At 38.4% G+C, this 19043-nt stretch overlaps 1 protein-coding gene across 1 annotated transcript; it reads left to right on the forward strand.

Moving 5' to 3' along the window:
- Positions 1-3089: 3089 nt before the first annotated feature.
- Positions 3090-13604, forward strand: LOC137026353 (transmembrane protein 26). Its single transcript, XM_067393660.1, has 5 exons — positions 3090-4167; positions 4277-4308; positions 4518-4747; positions 6410-6554; positions 10641-13604. The coding sequence occupies exons 3-5, from the start codon at positions 4554-4556 to the stop codon at positions 11268-11270; spliced, it is 969 nt and encodes a 322-aa protein (XP_067249761.1). The 5' UTR covers positions 3090-4167; positions 4277-4308; positions 4518-4553; the 3' UTR covers positions 11271-13604.
- Positions 13605-19043: the final 5439 nt, after the last annotated feature.

Here is a 19043-nt window from a genome sequence, read left to right on the forward strand (position 1 = left end):
TAATGGACAGTTTTCAATAAAGGAAGGCTCCTGGAAGTGATCATTAAATTTCATTATACAAGCAGATAGGATCACATTAAACCATCTGAAGTACCCAATTTGCATTATCTATATTTGTTGACTTTTTTTCTTTGAATGTAGAATCAGATTATAAGAAAAATACCAGTGGCCCCACGTAATATTTGAAATGATCCTCATCTTCCTCATTAGTGCTGATCGCTATATGAAGTGGGTGGATGAATTCCAGCTGGCATCTGCTCCATTCAGACTGCTGGCTTCAATCCAGCCCATTAGAGGATCAAGAGAGAAAAATCAGTTCAGTTATTGAAAGAGGGTCCAATCCTTTGGTCATGGTAATTCAAATAGTACAAGCAATGCTGAGCTCCCCAAACTGTCTCCTTCGATTAGAGACTGCTTCCCTGTGGCAAAATGTTGGTATTACATTATCAGATGATATTTGAGTTCATACTTCATGCTCATCCTGCCTCTAACTGTATCTATTGAAAAAAAAAAAAAAAAAAAGCCCACACATATAACAATCAATATATATTAGAAATTTTCTTTTTAAAATTATGACAAAAAGATATTTAGTCATATTCTGGTTGTCAAATATAGTGAGACTATACTAGGACACCTTGGTAAAAGACTTTACACATCCATAAAAATGAAATTATCTTGGGAATGTGGTTAACAATAATTTTAAAAATGTGATATTAAAGGTAAAGTATCATTCTTCAGAAGCCACTTGTTTGATATTTAGTTTCGAATGCAGTGCAGTACTCGCTTTATATATAAATGCATCACATGTTTTAATTTTATTAACACAATATACATTACTGTAAGGTTGGGTTAAGCACTGGACCAATAATGATATTGATTAACGCATAACCTGTTTCTGTCAATGTTATTTGTTGTCAGCAGTGTTTCTATGACTGGGTGTTCTGTGTATACATACATTCATGTACATCCAAAAATCGAACCTCTGATGTTTTTATCTCATAGCCTATATAAAGTCACTGACAGCATCCTACATCACAGACAGCCTCTGCTGAGGAGACTATAAAGGCAACTGAATGCTGATGGATCATTTCTTCAAAAGCTATTCTATCATTCACAGATATCCAGCCCTCCCCTGAGAGAGATCTGAAAGTGTGGGCATTTTCCCATCCTCTCCCTTCATGAAAATGCTGATGATTTCATGAAGGAGAATGACAGAAGCACTCTGAGAGGGTCCATAAATAGCAGTGGGTAGTGAGGTTGATGGGCCTAGCTAGGAGCAGGGATGGATTTCTTAATGACCAAAATAAATGGCCACTCAATCCATCCACAAACATAGTTTGTCTTCACCTGAATCCCCCCCCTGACAGCCTGTCCTCCCTAAACAAATGTTCACTTCTGATGTAGTGTGTGCCATGCTCTAGATTTATTGTGTGGTGTGATGGAGTCTGTCTTGTCATAGACATTCCTGTAGGTGGCACCACATAACACATAGACTGACACTAATTCAGCGGAATACATTTGATTTTGGGTCCTAAACAGAAAAAGTGTAAACATAGTTGACATTAAAAACTCACAAGTACAACATACTGTACTGTACTAAACATGCAACAAAGTACAGTTCTTTGATCATTTCATGTTAAATACGACGTAACTTACTTAAATAAAAGTAAGTTAAGTTAAATTAGTTAAGAAACTGCTCTAGTGATTCAACGGTTTTGAATAACGCAGTGAACAATGTCATGATATTTGAATGTGGTGTTCTGAGAAAAAACGTACGTTTGAGAACCTTTAATGAAAAGTCACATGATCATGAATCCAACTGTGCATTTAATCACACATGGGTAGGGGAAATGTTTTTTGCCTGGAAGAGTAATATGATCTGTAAAATTATTATTAAATAATGCACTACTTCATGATTATGTCAGTATGATTATAGGTATGAATATCAGAATGCTATACTCTTTCTGCAGGTTACATTGTTTCGCCAGTAGGTGGCGACTAACAAATGTTTATGTGTGAGTCATTTGAATCATTCATTCAACTGATTCATTCATGAACAAAGTAACTATAGGGGTGCTTCTCATTTCTTATTTGTGTGTCCTCGTTTCCTTGCCTTGCTCCCTTTCCTTCCTGTCACTTAGGAAGTGAGGGAAGGATGCAAGGAAAAAAATGAGGGCGGATGATCATCGCGTAAACGATTGGCCCTCTGGCTTGTCAATCACTGCCGTGACGTTCCTTGTGAGAGACGTGTGCGGATTGGCCCTCTGGCTTGTCAATCACTGCCATGACGTTCCTTGTGAGAGACGAGTGCGGCTGCGCGCTCCAGTAACTTTCCACACTCCACAGGCGCCGCATGTGATGTTTTTGTCTGGAGACAGGAGTAACAACTGCAGATTATGAGTTACCTGCGGTGAGTCCGACATAATGAATCCACTAATACGACACAGCGAATTCCAGTGGTAAACACTCGTGTTCCAATACTCGTGCACAAGTTTTGGGAGGCGTTCCCTCGAAAGGAGGGGGGGTTGCGCTCATTTCAAAAACTCACTAACAGTCTTTGGTTTCTCAGTCGACGAAAATATCCTCTTTATCACCTTTAATCTGTGGTAAAACATAAATTATAATTATTGTGACAGATGTGAAAGGGGAGGAGAATTTATACACATTTATACACAAGTTTTTCAATAAGAAAGACTTCTGCATACATCTGTGTATCCTTGAAGCTTCCTCACTCCTCGTTCCTAGCCTTCTCTTGGTGCAATTAGAGAATTGAGATGTCCTTCATGCTAACTTTTATCAGTTTCAGGGTCACAGGATGGAGGATGGAGGAGCAAGGAAACAAGAAAGCCTCCATTTGAGTGTTGAGAAGCACTTTTCGGAATAATGAGTGAATCATTATTTCCTCAACCAAGTCATTGAATTATTCACTCAGTAGATTTGTTCAAAAACTCATTCATTCAGGAAGGTAACGCCATTATTGTGTGTTGCTTGGAGACACACAACCGATGTGCGTAACTGTCTAAAATGCAAGACAAAATACAACGTATCTGTTTGAAATGCAAGTCACTCAGTATTGTTCATTCAATCTCTCTCAATGTTTATTGAACTGTTGCATAATTATAGTTACAAAAACATAGCTTATGTACAAGTAGTTGAAGGGTTAGTTCACCCAAAAATGAAAATTATGTCATTAATGACTCACCCTCATGTCGTTCCAAACCCGTAACATCACGTAAACCCGTTCATCTTCGGAGCACAGTTTAAGATATTTTAGCTTTAGTCCGAGAGCTTTCTGTCCCTCCAATCAAAGTGTTTGTACGGTAGACTGTCCATGTCCAGAAAGGTAATAAAAACATCATCAAAGTAGTCCATGTGACATCAGTGGGTTAGTTAGAAGTTTTTGAAGCATCAAAAATACATTTTGGTCCAAAAATAACAAAAACTACGACTGTCATTACGGGTGAGTCATTAATGACATAATTTTCATTTTTGGGCGAACTAACCCTATAAACAAAAAACATGAAGACTGAGAATTGTGACAGTGTCAATAATTAGTCTTTTTGTTATGTTATGTTCAAAACTTTAAAGAAAATCACAATAACCGATTCTCAATTGCATTTGATCCCTTGGCAGTTGTAAAGGTTGCAGCATGTTTTTCTGTGGAGGTGTCTTATCACTGCCCATGATTTTGGGTGGTACTACTCTGGCATGGTGAAATCAGGGTGTCTGAAAATGCCGCCTGAAAGACTGGCTCCTCATTGAAGATAACTTTGTTCTTGGGGCCCTTAAGGATGACATCATAATGGATGATCATACACAGGATGTGTTATCTGTGACATGTTCAGTCACAATTACCTCAAAATGCACACAAACACTCATTTGCAGGCGCACACACACCTTCCTACTCTTTCCCAAAAGACTGCTTTTTATCTAGACAAGATAGAGACACACACACACACACCCACACACATCCACTCACAGTCCCTGAAACCTCACGGGGGATAAGTTGTGTTTGCAGTTAAAAGGACTGCCTCCAACTTAGGGGTAGACAGAGGGTTGTGGATATGGTAGGAGCTTTAGTTTTGGTAATCTGAAAGCAAGTGGAATATATTTTCTAAAAGTCACTTGAGTATTTGAATCTGGATCCTTTGGCTGAACTCACTGAAAGTAAGTACTAAATTTTATATTTCTGCATTGACATTTAAGTAATTTTCATTAGTAAGTTGTCTTATTGGTAGTGTGTGACTCGTCTAATATTAAGCTTTTGTTTACACAGGGTTTTAATGGTGTACAATCCTGATCAGTTCAGTAAGAAACTTTCAGATGTGTATTTTGTTTATTTATTTACTTATTATTTTTTCATTTATATATGAACCATTTATCCAATTATTAAATGAATAATTCAAAATTGAATAATGCTTCATTAAAGAATGTTTTAGGTGCACATGTTGTATTTTAAATATTCCATTTATAGACTAAAAATGCATCATATTAAAAAAATATTCTTTGCCCTTCAGTCTTGTCTGCATGGTTCAGGCTGCATTGACTGGACAATGTGCCGGGTTCTGAACATCCTATTGGCTCTTCTGAGTCGCTTCCTGTTCGCGGTGCATGGCGTCCTGACGGTGTGGCGTGTGGTGGAAGTGACAGGCGAGCCCTCCTATTGGCTGCTGCTGACGGGTGTGGCACTGCTCGGGGTCGAGATGGCAGTCACAATCAAATACACACGTAATGCAGAATGGAAATGGTGAGGTTACTGTATGTTATCATAGTTCTATCATAGACACAGCATACATTTGTTCAGAATTCTACAAATATTAGTGCATATTGCCATAAAATACAATTGTATATATATTGCAACATTTTTTTGACTTATTATTTAAAAAAAAAAAAAAAAACTGAAAAATTGAAAAAAGTCACTTATAATCACCAAGGCTGTGTTTATTTGATCAAAAATACAGTAAAACTGTAATACTGGGAAATAATATTACAATTTAAAATATCTTTTCTATTTTAATATATTTTAAAATGTAATTTATTCTTGTGATGGCAAAGCTGAATTTCTTCAGTCTTCAGAAATCATTCTAATGTGCTGATTTGGTTTTCAAGAAGCATTTCTTATTATTATCAATATTGAAAACAGTTGTGCAGCTTCATGTTGTTGTGGAAGCCTTGATAAATATTTTTCAGGATTCTTTGATGAATAGAAAGTATTTTGTAACATTATAAATGTCTTTACTGTCACTTTTGATCAATTTACTGCATCCTTAATGATTAAAAATGCATTTCTTTTAAAAAACAAGAAAAAAAAAATCTTACTGACCCCAAACTTTTAAACAGTAGTGTAAGCAAAAAATGTTGAACATTAATAGCAAGACAGTCACTTACAAACAGATTTTTCAGTTCTCTGACCTGACCAACGATAAAAAAAAGGTATAATTCACCAAACAACGAACACTTTATCATAGAAATAACATCTTTTGTGGAAGAAAGAAAATAATATTAGTTTGGAACAACATGTGGGTGAGTAAATGATGACAGACTTTTTCCTTTTTGGTGAACTATCCTATTAAGGACTCTTTTCACTGACTGTGTAGGACATGTTGTGTTTGGCAAAAATAGCCTTGCCAATTGTCTTGACACTCTCAGAAATAAAGAGAATCTGTTTTGCCTTTTTAAAATAACTACTGAGTTACTCCAGACGTCCTGGTATAAAAAGACACATGGCTTAGAAGCAGGGTTCCATGATTAACGCTAACGAGAATGTGGGAAATTATATTTTCGTTTCTTCAAACTCTGCACTTCAGTCTGTCTTGTGGGGACGGGTGATAATAATAACCCTTTCTCTCAACACAGTGATGGAGAAAAACTACCTTTGCCTTCGCAACCTTTGCATTCACACAGAGCAGCACATGATTGCGTTCAATCAGACTTTAAGAAAAGTATGTACATTGAGATTGCTGTTCTAGGAAATTTATTAATGAGACTCTACCCTCCCACTGACATGGACAGAGGACTTGCTGAGAACATCCTCCCTCCCTTCTTCTTTCTCATCATCCCCTTCACTCTACCATGATCTCCATCTGAACCTTTCTAACTCTCTTTCTCTGCCGTATTACTTTTCTATGCATACTATCTCTCTCCTGCACACTACACTTTGAAGTCTCTGTGCTCTTTAGAGAGGCTTGCCTGTGTCAGTGGGGATTTGCATAGCTAATGGGAGTAATTTGCAGTCTGCGTTGGGCTGGTGTGCCTGAAGCACTGGACTCTGTAGTTTGACCCAGCTTTACCACCCAATCAGATGCATCTGACACACATAGAACTATTTGGCGGCTTTACTAAGTAGAAAGCAAAGTTTAAGCAAATCAGTCCCATCCATTAATGTGATGTTTCTTTCACTCTTCTGCAGGTTCTCGCCTATGGTGTTTCTCTATCTGAGCACTGTGATTCCATCAGTCTGGTTCCTGGAACTGAACCTCCTACAGTCCAATTTGCCCATCAACTCGACCACAAACTCTGACCCGCAATTCTTCTCCCAGATCCCGCTAACAATGGTGGGTGGAAAACAATCGTTAGCAATAAAACTCAGGCTTGACCAGTTAAAATAAGTTCAGCTTTGTACAAAATCACTTAGAATCTCTCTCTCCTCTCTCTGCTGCATTGGATGTTTCAGTACTCATTTTTCTGAGAAAGCAATAAACATAAAATGCTTGGATGGAAATTGATTCATGCCTGGAAAGCAGACTGTTTTCTCTAAAATGTCTGCAATTCTGGGGGAAACAATTCATGCAGAAGATTAATAGATTAGGAGTGGTAGAGAGCTCAGTTTCACCTTTGACCTGTGTGAATTGTACAAAAATGACAAACCCACACACTAATAATCATACCACCATGGATCTGAACATGGCGGTTTCCTGTAACACTGACTTATGACTAAAGGAGTTTTCAGGGCCTATAGGGAAAGATTCAGGCACAGCTTTTTAAATGTCTTCATTGCAAAATTTGACTCTAAAAGGCACTGAAGCTTGTCCAATAACTTCTTTCAGGATTATAATCTAGATTAGAATCTTTTTAAGAAAAAAAAAGTTATGAGAATGAAGTAAAAGTTCCCAAATATTTTCTTAATTTTTGTTTTAGATATAAAATGACTTTTATATCTTTATGTTGTCTGACTGTACAGGTGCTGGTCATATAATTAGAATATCTTGAAAAAGTTCATTTTTTTATTGTAATTTATTTTTAAAACTGAAACTTTCATATATTCTAGATTCCCTACATGTAAAGTAAAACATTTCAAAAGTTTTTTTTTAATTTATTTATTTTTTTTTAATTTTGATGATTAGAGCGTACAGCTCATGAAAGTCCAAAATCCAGTATCTCAAAATATTAGAATATTTACATTTGAGTTTCATTAAATAACCATCCCTACAGTATAAATTTCAGGTATCTCTTGTTCTTTGAAACCACACTAATGGGGAAGACTGCTGACTTGGCAATGGTCCAGGAGACAATCATTGACACCCTCCACAAAGAGAGCAAGTCACAGATGGTCATTCCTGAATGGGGTGGCTGTTTACAGAGTGATGTATCAAAGCATATTAAATGCAAAGTTGACTAGAAGGAAGAAATTGGGTAGGCAAAGGTGCACAAGCAACAAGGATGACCACAAGCTTGAGAATACTGTTAAGTAAAGCTGATTCAAACACTTGGGAGAGCTTTACAATAAGTCGAATGAAGCCGGAGTCAGCACATCAAGAGTCACCACACTCAGACATCTTCAGGAAAAGGACTACCAAGCCACTTCTGAAACAGAAACAACGTCAGAAGCATCTTACCTGGGTTAAGGAGAAAAAGAACTGGACAGTGAACAGTGGTCAAAAGTCCTCTTTTTAGATAAAAGTAAATTTTGCATTTCATGTTGAAATCATGGTCTGAAGGAAGACTGAAGAGGCACAGAATCCAAGCTACTTGAAGTCTAGTGTGAAGTTTCTGAAGTTAGTAATGATTTGGGGGGTCATGACGTCTGCTGGTGTTGGTCCATTGTGTTTTATCAAGTGCAAAGTCAGTGCAGCTATCTTCCAGGAGATTTTGGAGCACTTTATGCTTCCATCTGCTGATAAGCTTTATGGAGATGCTGATTTCCTTTTCCAGCAGGACTTTAGCACCTGCCCACAGTGCAAAAACCACTTCCAAGTGGTTTGCTGACCATGATATTACTGTGTTTTATTGGCCAACCAACATGCCTGACCCCTGAATCTATGGGATATTTTCAAGTGAAAGATGAGAAACAGTCGATCCAACAATATACAGATGATCTGAAGGCTCAATAGTGCCTCAGCAGTGCCACAGGCTGATCTCATCCATGCCACACTTCACTGATGCTGTAATTTGTGCTAGGAGCAAGTCATTTGCTGTAATATGTGCTGCCGACCAAGCATTGAGTGCACAAATGAACATACTTTAAATAACTTGAATTTTTCTGTTTTGAAAATCCATTTTTTGATTGATCTTAGGAAATATTCTAATATTTTGAGATACTGGATTTTGCACTTTCATGAGCTGTATGCTCTAATCATCAAAATAAAAAAAATAAAAAAAACTTTTGAAATGTTTTACTTTACATGTAGGGAATCTAGAATATATGAAAGTTTAATTTTAAAAAATAATTTACAATAAAAAAACGAACTTTTTCATGATATTCTAATTATATGACCAGCACCTGTATATTAGCCAATTAAAGGGATAGTTCACCCAAAAATGAAAATTTGATGTTTATCTGCTTACCCCCAGGGCATCCAAGATGTAGATGACTTTTTTTCTTCAGGCGAACGCAAATTATGATTTTTAACTGCAACCGCTGCCGTCTGTCAGTCAAATAATAGCAGTGATTGGGAACTTGAACAATAAGAGTCGAAAAAACTTCCATAGACAAATCCAAATTAAACCCTGCGGCTCGTGACGGCACATTAATGTCCTAAGACACGAAACGATCGGTTTGTGCGAGAAACCGAACAGTATTTATATAATTTTTTACCTCTAATACACCACTATGTCCAACTTCGTTCAGCTTCCGGCTAGTGAGGTCTGATCGCGCTCTGACAACGGAAGTGATGTCTCGCGCTCATTGAAGTATATGGGCGAGACATCAATTCCGTCTTCAGAACGCGTTTTTTGACCTCACTAACAGGAAGCTGAACGCAGTTGGACATAGTGGTGTATTAGAGGTAAAAATTATATAAATAATGTTCGGTTTCTCGCACAAACCGATCGTTTCGTGTCTTAGGACATTAATGTGTCGTCACGAGCCGCAGGTTTTAATTTTGATTTGTCTAAGCAAGTTTTATTTACTGTTATAGTCGAAGTTCCCATCTACTGCTATTATTTGACTGACAGACGGAAGCGGTTGCAGTTAAAAATCATAATTTGCGTTCGACTGAAGAAAAAAAGTCACCTACATCTTGGATGCACTGGGGGTAAGCAGATAAACATCAAATTTTCATTTTTGGGTGAACTATCCCTTTAATGGCATTGTTCTCTAATACTGATTAACAGTGTTGCCAAGTCTGCTGTTTTCCCATGACATTGGGCTACTTTAACGCTGTTACCGTCGGTTGTTTTTCATGTCCGTGGGTTGAAGCGACCCAAAATAACATGATATTTAGCCTCTGGAATGCAAATTTTACCAGGGGAACCCTGCCAAAAAGGGGACCCCCCTGAAACGCGATTGGGCTAGTTTTGGGCTAGTTTTGAGTAGCAATTGGATTGGTTTTGTTGTGAAAACCTGGCAACCCTGCTGATAAAGTTTAACAACAAATTTAATGACAGTATATCCATCAGCTGTCTTTGCTGAAATGCTTAATATTCGAATGAACTCAATAAATTAATGAAATATCTCAATAACTGGTGGGGAGGGTTGGCAGATTTTCACAACAAAACCCACCCATTTACTACTCAAAACTAGACCAAAACTAGCCCAATTAAAATTAAAAATCGTGTACTGGGGGGTAAAATCCACGTTCTTCACACTGTTGGCAGGCAATGGAGGAAAGCCTTTTTTGCCCTCCTAGTGGGTGTTCCTATAAGGGTGTGACGTCACATGAAAACTATGAATTGCCAGGTTTGTTTGGCTCTGTCAAAATTATCTTAAACTCACTAGAGATCATGTTAATATAAATTATAGTTTTTTTCAATATCCCGGCTTTATCCCTATCCCTAATATCCCTAGACTTTACCTCTATATCCTCCTGACAGCTTTAAATCGGAATATTTCTAATATTGATTGTAATCTTTTCTTTTTCTTGAGTTCAGGTGGGTGGAAAGCTCACAGGATATTTTTGTAAGAATATGCTGCAAAAGCTAATCAGTTACTTTACTGAAAAGCTTTTTGGGAAACCATATCATCTCAGTTGTCCTATTTCATTAAGTTAATCCTCCAATGGATCTTTTGTTCAGGCACTCCAATGAGTCAAAGCATTTATTTTTTCTTATAAACTGTTTGAACCTTTTTAATCTGGTATTACAATAACATCTTAACAACATTTTTGATTCATCCATTCAAATTATCACAGTCGCGCTGTGTGCTCTCACAGTCTGGTCTGTTACCATGGTGATTAGCCTATTTGTGTGTGTGTGTGAGACAGGGGTTGGCGGAACTTGATCCTGAGAACTGGGTGGAGGCTCTGGAGCAGACCATGTTGATCGTTTTGGTTCTGGGCCGCTGGCTGATGCCGAAGGGCGACATGTCACGTGACCAGCTATCCCAACTCCTCATGGTTTACGTGGGGCTTGGAGCTGATATCCTGGACATATTTGACACTTTTAAGGAGCCACAAGTGAAAACCAAGCAGGCCGTGATCATTGTTGGGCTAAGTTTGTTCTCCTGGGCCTTGATGCAGTTTCCTCTTGTTCTTACCCAGACCAGCCGTCCCAAGGTCCAGGAGGAAGATCAGCCAGAGGCCACCCAGCATGGGCGAGCTGGCTGGACTGTTTCCTGCTGCTCTAGTGAAGTCTGGAGCCTTCTCCTAACAGTGGGTATGCAGGATGGACCTTTCCTAATTTACCGTTTGTACCTCATGATACGTGAGAATGTTCTCAACCAGCTGATGATCTTCTTCACATGCAAGAACATCCTCATTGTTTTGCTGGAGGCCTACAGGATTTGTGTAGTACACTTTGAGCAGAGCAGGGGCGGAAGTCAGTCATGTGACCCATCTCATGGACACTCAGAATGGACTGATGGAGAGGCTATAGAACCCAGATGTCAGGAATAGATTAGATTCACATATACTGAAACGACTGAGCTGAGTTTTGTCATACATAATTCTATCTATCTATCTATCTATCTATCTATCTATCTATCTATCTATCTATCTATCTATCTATCTATCTATCTATCTATCTATCTATCTATCTATCTATCTATCTATCTATCTATCTATCTATCTATCTATCTATGTGTGTAGACAGTATTCAAACAAAAAGTGTATTGTACGATTAATAGTTTTGGAAGGTTAAACTTCCTTAACATTCATCCTTATCATAAACATCTTGATTCTTTTTGAGAGTTTATTATTTAAGAATCTTTCAGCCAGCATGGACAGCACTTAAAACACAATTGGTAGTGTTTGCTGTACCACTTGACTCCAGCAGATGGTAGTGTGAACAAACTCATTGTAAAGGCAGAGCTATGATGAAATTCGGAAATTGCTCTGATCGTGACGCCTCTTCAACTGTACCCTGACACACACCCTCTGCACACAGCAGCCTTTGACATTTTGCATCTAACATCAGATCAATAGGTAACAAATCAGTTCCTGAGTGCTTCCTGATGTTTGTGAATGGTCTGTCTACGGCTGTCTCATTACTCAAAGTTCAAGCCTTCCCTCTTGCTCTGAACTCTTGGATCTTTTTGACGGTGATATGTTTGATTGAAGTACTGTCAAGAAGACTAAAATAGCAGAGATTGGGATTCACAACTTCTGTCAATCATGGGATTTAAAGCAGTAAACCTGACCCGAGCTTGTGGTTCATTAGAACGGCAGCTAATTAGGATATCAGTCAGAATAAAAACACACATATCATGTATTGCCTTGATTATTGTTTGTTTTGACAGGCTCTCAGAGAAAGAGAGAGAAACCTGACAGACTTGAAGTGAGAAAGACAGAGGGAAACACCTCAAAGAGAGCTCTGTCATTAGTGCTGTTCTGTCACAAAATCTTTCATTCCTGTGATGGCTGACAGTGCTTGTGACAAAAGAACTAGACAAAAACAGGGCAACAGACTTTCTTTTCTCCTCTTTCTCTCTCTCTCTCTCTCTGTCTTTCTCTGTACTTGACTCTACATTATAATAAATCAGAAACAATTAAAGTCTCCTGACAACAACGTAACACAATGAAACTGTCCTGCATCTTTTTCTGTCACCCCTCTGCTCTCCAGAGTGCACTTTCTCATTTTCAAAGTCCTCTCCCCAAAATCGAATGCACTGTGGAGACTGTAATATACTGGATACAGCGTGATCGAGAGTGAGGGAACGAGAAAGAAAAAGGTAAAGAAAGAAGAGTGAAGAGCAGATTGTTGGAGGAGAGAGATGAACTGCACGCTTTAATGAGATTTGAACTCGTGGGAGGAGACATGCAGTCAGCTGATCAAACGGTTAAACAACGACCTGCCCTAGATAGACAGAAGAAAAGAGGAAAGGAAACCATGCAGTTCTGTTTTGTTTGAAAAGGTTCAATTCCAAAAGGGAAGAAAGTTCATTTTTGTTCAAAAGGTTTGGAAGGGTTCGGAATGGAATTTTACATACCTGTATGACAGCGACAGAATGCAAAAGACATTTTAAAAGATGTTTTAACTTTTTTTGTACATTATGAATGCCAGTGAGATCATCCAAAACAGCACTGGACCTCATTAACTTAAACTGTGAGGACATTGTGACATTTTTCAAAATATATTTTGTGTTGTGCAGAAGAAAGATCTCATACAAGTTTGGAAAAACATAGTTATGAGTAAATGATGACAGTATTTTCATTTGTGGGTGAACAGTCACTTTAATAGAGAAATAGAGAAAACACACACACACACAAAATCTTCATTTTCTTTCATATAACATATATATATTATCACATGTAATGACTTACTATAAATGAACAGGTGCATATCTGTAGAACAACACCTGACAAGAATTATATGCAAATTTTTTCTCTGAATTCACACCACACTCACCAGCAACACAGTGTATGTGAAAAAGCAGCTTTGAAACTGCAACAGCAGGCTCACATCGTGCCGTCAATGTGAACTAGGCCTAAAAAATCCACTCACTGTCTCAAAACTCCATCTGTACTATAAGAGATTTGATCAGCTCTTGTTACTGTCAGTCCTTTTTACCAAGATATAGAGTAGCACTTAACTATTTTATGGCATATTTATGAATGATTGAAGCTGCATGTTTGCGACCGCGAGCACAAAGCACCAGAGTGGAACAATGTGACAGCTATACATTACAATTTCTATAAGTAATCTGACACTAAATGCCACTGTTTTTGTATTACTTTTATAAAATACATTTATTTCTCTCATATAAAATCAAGTTCAACTTTCTGCCTATTTTTTCCCTCGAGCTGATCTAAATCGTTTGCAGTCATCACACATGTATTTTGCATAATTTAAGGCTCATATATCATGAGCTGTCCATCAGTTTCCCTGGGGCTTTTTATCAGATGATTCACATATGACGACATTAACTCTCTTTTTTCGCACCCTCTGCTGCTCACCCACTGCACTGACTACACTCACCCGCTGCCAGTGCAAAGGCTGAAAATTAGCAGACATTTTGGAAATTTACTTCAAAATACCATATTTTTTAAACAGACAACTCTCACTCTGGCTAGGGACTGACAAACATATTTAATAGCCCAAAAGCTTGTGACAGAACACATTTTTGCATTCCACTGTGCTGTTTTTCTATAGTTTTCTTTTTTTTGTGTGTGTGTGTGCTAGAGAGACGAGTTTGACCATTGCGCTTGAATATTTTGCAATGTCTTACACCTGACACAGCCTTTTAAAAACATGGCACTCAAGAAGATCTACTTTAAAAACATGTCTCTAGACCAGTGTTGGGGAAAGTTACTTTTAAAAGTATTGCTTTACAGTATTGTGCTACTCCCTTAAAATTTTACTAATTGCATTAATTAGTTACTTTTTATAGAAAGTGATGTGTTTTGTTGTTATTATTTGTGTTGCCTTTTCTGACCTGGGCTGGGTTTGTTTATTTTTTAATAACAAAAACAACAAAAAAAATTTGGTAAATGTAAAGGCCTTTTCACACAAAAAGCGAAATGAATAAGTCTCAGGCTGAAGGAAATGCAAATTCACGGCTGTACATTAGAGGGCGCAGCTCTTTATCATTCTGGATTGTAGAAGAATAGGAAGCAGGAGAGGAAAGTTCAACACTCATATTTCAGCCATTTTTTGCTTATGGTATTGTTGAATTGGACCATCGAAAGTTAGTAGCAAAAATATTAGTTAATAGAGTGGTATTAAATACATAAAGTATATTAGTATTATTTAACATTCAATTTTTGCAGGTTTGCAAAATATATGCTGAGTTTGCATTATACTGTGTTTATTCATTTTGAGGAATACTGAATCAGTGAGATGTGTAAATGCATGCTCACGGTTTTACACTGCACATTGTGTGCAAAAAATTCAAGACCTCCTGGGAAGTTGTGTTTACGACGTCAGGTGCGCTCAAGGCTGCATTCCACTCCAGTTTTAGACAAGCACTCACAAACTTCCCTAAGCACTTCCCCTTGGGGGAATCCCTGCCGCCATTTTGAAGCGCGTTACACTTTGTGAAGTGGACGAGGGAAGTTTATATAGACAGACACTCGCTCCCCCGATTTTGACAGAGTCTACTTCATATGTACACTTCAGGCAGCTTCATATCCCACAATGCAACACGATTGTGACGTCACCGCATATCGTGTTTAATTTACCCACCACAAACAACTCTATGATATATTATATATTATACACATACATACATATAGAATCCTGCTTTAAACAATTTCGTAAGGGAAAAAAAAAAAAATCAACTCCATATCGGATTCCAAGTGATCAAGGGCTTAGGACGTTCAAATTCAGCCCATTGCAAAGGTTCCGCCAGTAGTGGGCGCTCATGCAACATAAGCAATTACGTACATCTGAGTCAACGAGACTGAGGGAAGGGCATAAAAAACAAACTAGAACATAGCCCAAGTCACTTTCGTTGGAGCAAGATGGCAGTGTACCTTCTCTTAACTTCACAAAAATACAACAAGGTTTTTTAACTCTACTTCTAGAAAATGAAGAACCAATAATGTGCATCAGGTGTGTTTCGCTTTTTTATGTTTTAATTCATTTAGGAAGCCAGTTTAAACTTTATTGTATTGTAACAATTCTATCATATATTGTGCAGGCAGTTTGCTTATTGTATTGTAAATAAAAAAGCCTGACAATGTCACTGCTAAATACCTGTAAGTATTGTGGTATTCCACCATGTTTCTCACAGACATGCCCCCAATATACAGATTGGGGCTCAAAGAAAATCCCAAGCTTACCACTGATTTGTACGACTTTGTGTCAACTTTGTGTTGACTTTGTTTCGATATGATTGTTCATATGCATTCAACTCGTAAATATGACCGACATGACAGCACCATTACTCCCGATTTCTCTCAACATGGGGACAGGAGATTTGTCAGTCCGTAAGTCCACGAGATCTTGAGACTGAGTGACAGTGAAGGTTCAGGAAACTGAAGCAGAGCCTCCATGAACATCTGAGGTGGAGCCAGGGTGCCAGAGGACTGAGGAGGAGCCAGTTGGACTGAGGGAGCCCAGTGGAGTCGTAAAGACAATGGTTTCCAGGTGGAGCCGAGGGAGGGAGGAACCAAGGTGGAGCTGACAGGTTAACAAGCCAAGTTGGAGTGATGGGCTCGGCAGCTGGAGGTGGAGCCAGGAAATCTTCTTGCCAAGGCAGAGCTGGTGACGGGAAGATACAAGACGCATCCACACAGCATAGTGGAATGAACAAAGGAGGAGCTGAGGAGCTGTAGTGAACCATCGGAGATGGGTCTGATGAACTGGCTGGCTTTGGAAGAGCAGGTGGGAGAGGGAGGCTATGTGGGATCTCTGGAGACACAGAAGACTCTGAACTGGGTGGGAGCAGTGGAGACACAGGAGACTTGAAGCTTAGCGGGACCAGCGAAGATTGGAAATTCAGGGAAATATTCCCTTTTTAAATCATAAAAAACTGCAGAGGCCAGCTGCAGTTCACCCTCAGCAGCAGGAGTGTGGACAGGGATCCATTCCATCATCACAAACTCCATGAGCAGTCCCACGTGCATGGACGATATAGCTGGCTGGTTGGAATTTTCCATTGATTCGGGCTCTGGGGTGATGGTTGGCTCAGTCCTCTTTACTAGCTCTTTCATCACGGCAGGCCAAGGCTCTCAGGCTGCGGTTGGCTTGAGCGTCCTGTCCGTGAGAGGTGTGGGAGGATGCTTAATGACCGGCAAGTTAGTTTATCACACTGGTATTCTGTCACGTTAGAGTGGCTTCAGAAAGGGCATGACACACTTAAATAGTCTTTAATAATAATTCCAAAGGGAATCACACAGGAGAATAACAAGCAGTAAAAGCAATACCGAACCAAGAACAGACAGAACTCAGGGTTTAAATACACAGGGAGAAGAAATTAACAGAACTAGGATCAGGTGTGGGATTAATCCAAAACAGAACATACATGTTCTGTTAGGAACATGTTAGGGAGAGCGTTTGCACATTTGGCTCCGAAACTCTGGAATAGCCTTCCTGATAATGTTCGGGGCTCAGACTCGCTCACCCAGTTTAAATCTAGATTAAAGACGCATCTCTTTAGCCAAGCATTCACATAATGCATCTCATACCAGATCAACTGCACATGACTATCTTTGCTTAAAGTTATGAACAGCAGCTACGCTAATTGTTCTCCTTTTGCTTTTCTGTTTTACCTCGGGACACCCGCCCTGAGGTGACTAGAGAGTACATCAGCTTCAGTTTGGATCCAGCCTCTTAAGAAGACCTCAGATGACCATCACCTGTGAAGAAACGGCGCCAGCTCGTGCGAGGACTTCAGGAGACGCAATCATCGAGATCAACATTCACATTGCACAATCTCTATATCCTAATTTATTGTTAATGTAATTCATTTTCCAGGAGCTCATTACTTCTACCTTCAGTTAAACTGCTAACAGTGATTGTAATTACCTAAAGTATATTATTTTCTAACTACATTCTTTAAATTGTAATGTTGACATCCATTTTCTGTAAAGCTGCTTTGAAATGATATGTATCGTGAAAAGCGCTATACAAATAAATTTGAATTGAATTGAACATGTTACAACTGTCATGCAATTTTAACCACAAAAACATGTTATGTTTGTTAACTTTCTTTAATTTGACACAATCTCAAATGTCAGCTCCATTGACTTCACAACCATTGGCTGTCGTGGCATTTCATCACAGTTTGCATAGTTGTGCTTAACTTTTCAGTTCGCACCGAAAATACGTTTCTGGTTGTTTTGCGACTGCAAATCGCTATCTATGTAAAGAACACATCAACAAAAAAATCAGAAATTAGTCATCTTTAATATCTCAATTTCTTTAAAAGAGAGCTGAATTAATAATTCTCCTGCTTCTCAGAGTTTTCTCTTGAGAAAAATACCCCAGTCACCTTGCATGAGTTTTAGAGACCAAAGTCTGCAATCATCACTCAGAGATTTCAATATGAACTCACATCAAAAGCACCAGTGGAGGTCGCACCCAACACCCTTTAATTTTCGATTGATATGAAAATTGAGAGGTCATTTAAGTCTCCTGAGATATGAAAGAACATCCTCTGAGCAATTTTGCTCTGGCCATGCACTTTCACATTCAGCAAAAAGCATTTCCCCAAACTCCCACAGTCTTTCCACACATTTTTATGGCTCAAGTTCATGTGTCTAAGGTCTATAATTTCCGGGCAGAGGGCAGACTTGTGGGTGGACAGTTTCCTGAATCTTTTCACATGAATTACTCAGAAAACACTGAGCATATTGAAGTCATCAACCTGATGACAGATAAGATCATCCAAGAATAATCATGAGATGACTTTGTGACATACTCATTGAGAAAATTGACGAAACATATTTAGCAAGAATCACATGCGATCATAAAAGTTAGATGACATTCTGTCATTAGATAACAGAAATCACAGTTCATAATTATGAACCTAGCTGCTGCAGTCTACTGTGAACAACTTTTCTCTGCATGTTCGTATTAAGAGTCTAGATACTGCTTTTAGAAATAAATCTGACACATTCACTTGTTGGATCTATTATACTTGGCTTATTTACAGGTAGGCCTACATCAGTTCTGAAGGCGAAAGAGAGGTTTTTAATTTGAGCCAAAGTGGCACAGTGGAGCATAATATCCTGTGATTCATTTGTGTAATTGCTCATCCAGAGAGAGTTTGGAGTTGTTGACAATGACTTGTAAGCTGAATGTGTGCTTTTGTAAAATGAGACACACTGTACTTCATGTTCTATTTTGAAGATGATTTGTCTTTTTATTTTCTTTAAGCAGTAGTCTGGTGTAACTTCACTAGCAGACAAAGTGCATGGGATTAATTAAGCAACATCAATTTTTGAGCAAGTACATAACCAGCCAGTGTTCAAAACTATCTCCTTACCACAGTCCGATTGTTACGTTCACCGTCATGTTCTGTTTTTTTTTTTTTTTTGCATTTTGTCACGTGTTCCTTTGTTCTGTTTTCCCGCCACCTTTTAGTTGTCATGGTAATTCATGTAATCATCACAGGTGTTCTTTATTAGTTCCCTCATTTGCCTTGTATTTAAAGGTGCCCTCGAATGAAAAATTGAACTTATCTTGGCATGGTTAAATAACAAGAGTTCAGTACATGGAAATGACATACAGTGGGTTTCAAACTCCATTGTTTCCTCCTTCTTATGTAAATCTCTTTTGTTTAA

This window comes from Chanodichthys erythropterus, chromosome 9 (genome assembly GCF_024489055.1).
Source record: "Chanodichthys erythropterus isolate Z2021 chromosome 9, ASM2448905v1, whole genome shotgun sequence".
Taxonomy (NCBI): domain Eukaryota; kingdom Metazoa; phylum Chordata; class Actinopteri; order Cypriniformes; family Xenocyprididae; genus Chanodichthys; species Chanodichthys erythropterus.

Excerpts from the sequence above, each read along its gene's own strand:
- LOC137026353 (XM_067393660.1), top strand. The coding sequence starts at position 4,554 with ATGTGCCGGGTTCTGAACATCCTATTGGCTCTTCTGAGTCGCTTCCTG. Across the intron at positions 4,748-6,409 it reads CGTAATGCAGAATGGAAATG|GTTCTCGCCTATGGTGTTTC; the intron begins GTGAGGTTACTG and ends ACTCTTCTGCAG. Across the intron at positions 6,555-10,640 it reads CCCAGATCCCGCTAACAATG|GGGTTGGCGGAACTTGATCC; the intron begins GTGGGTGGAAAA and ends TGTGTGAGACAG.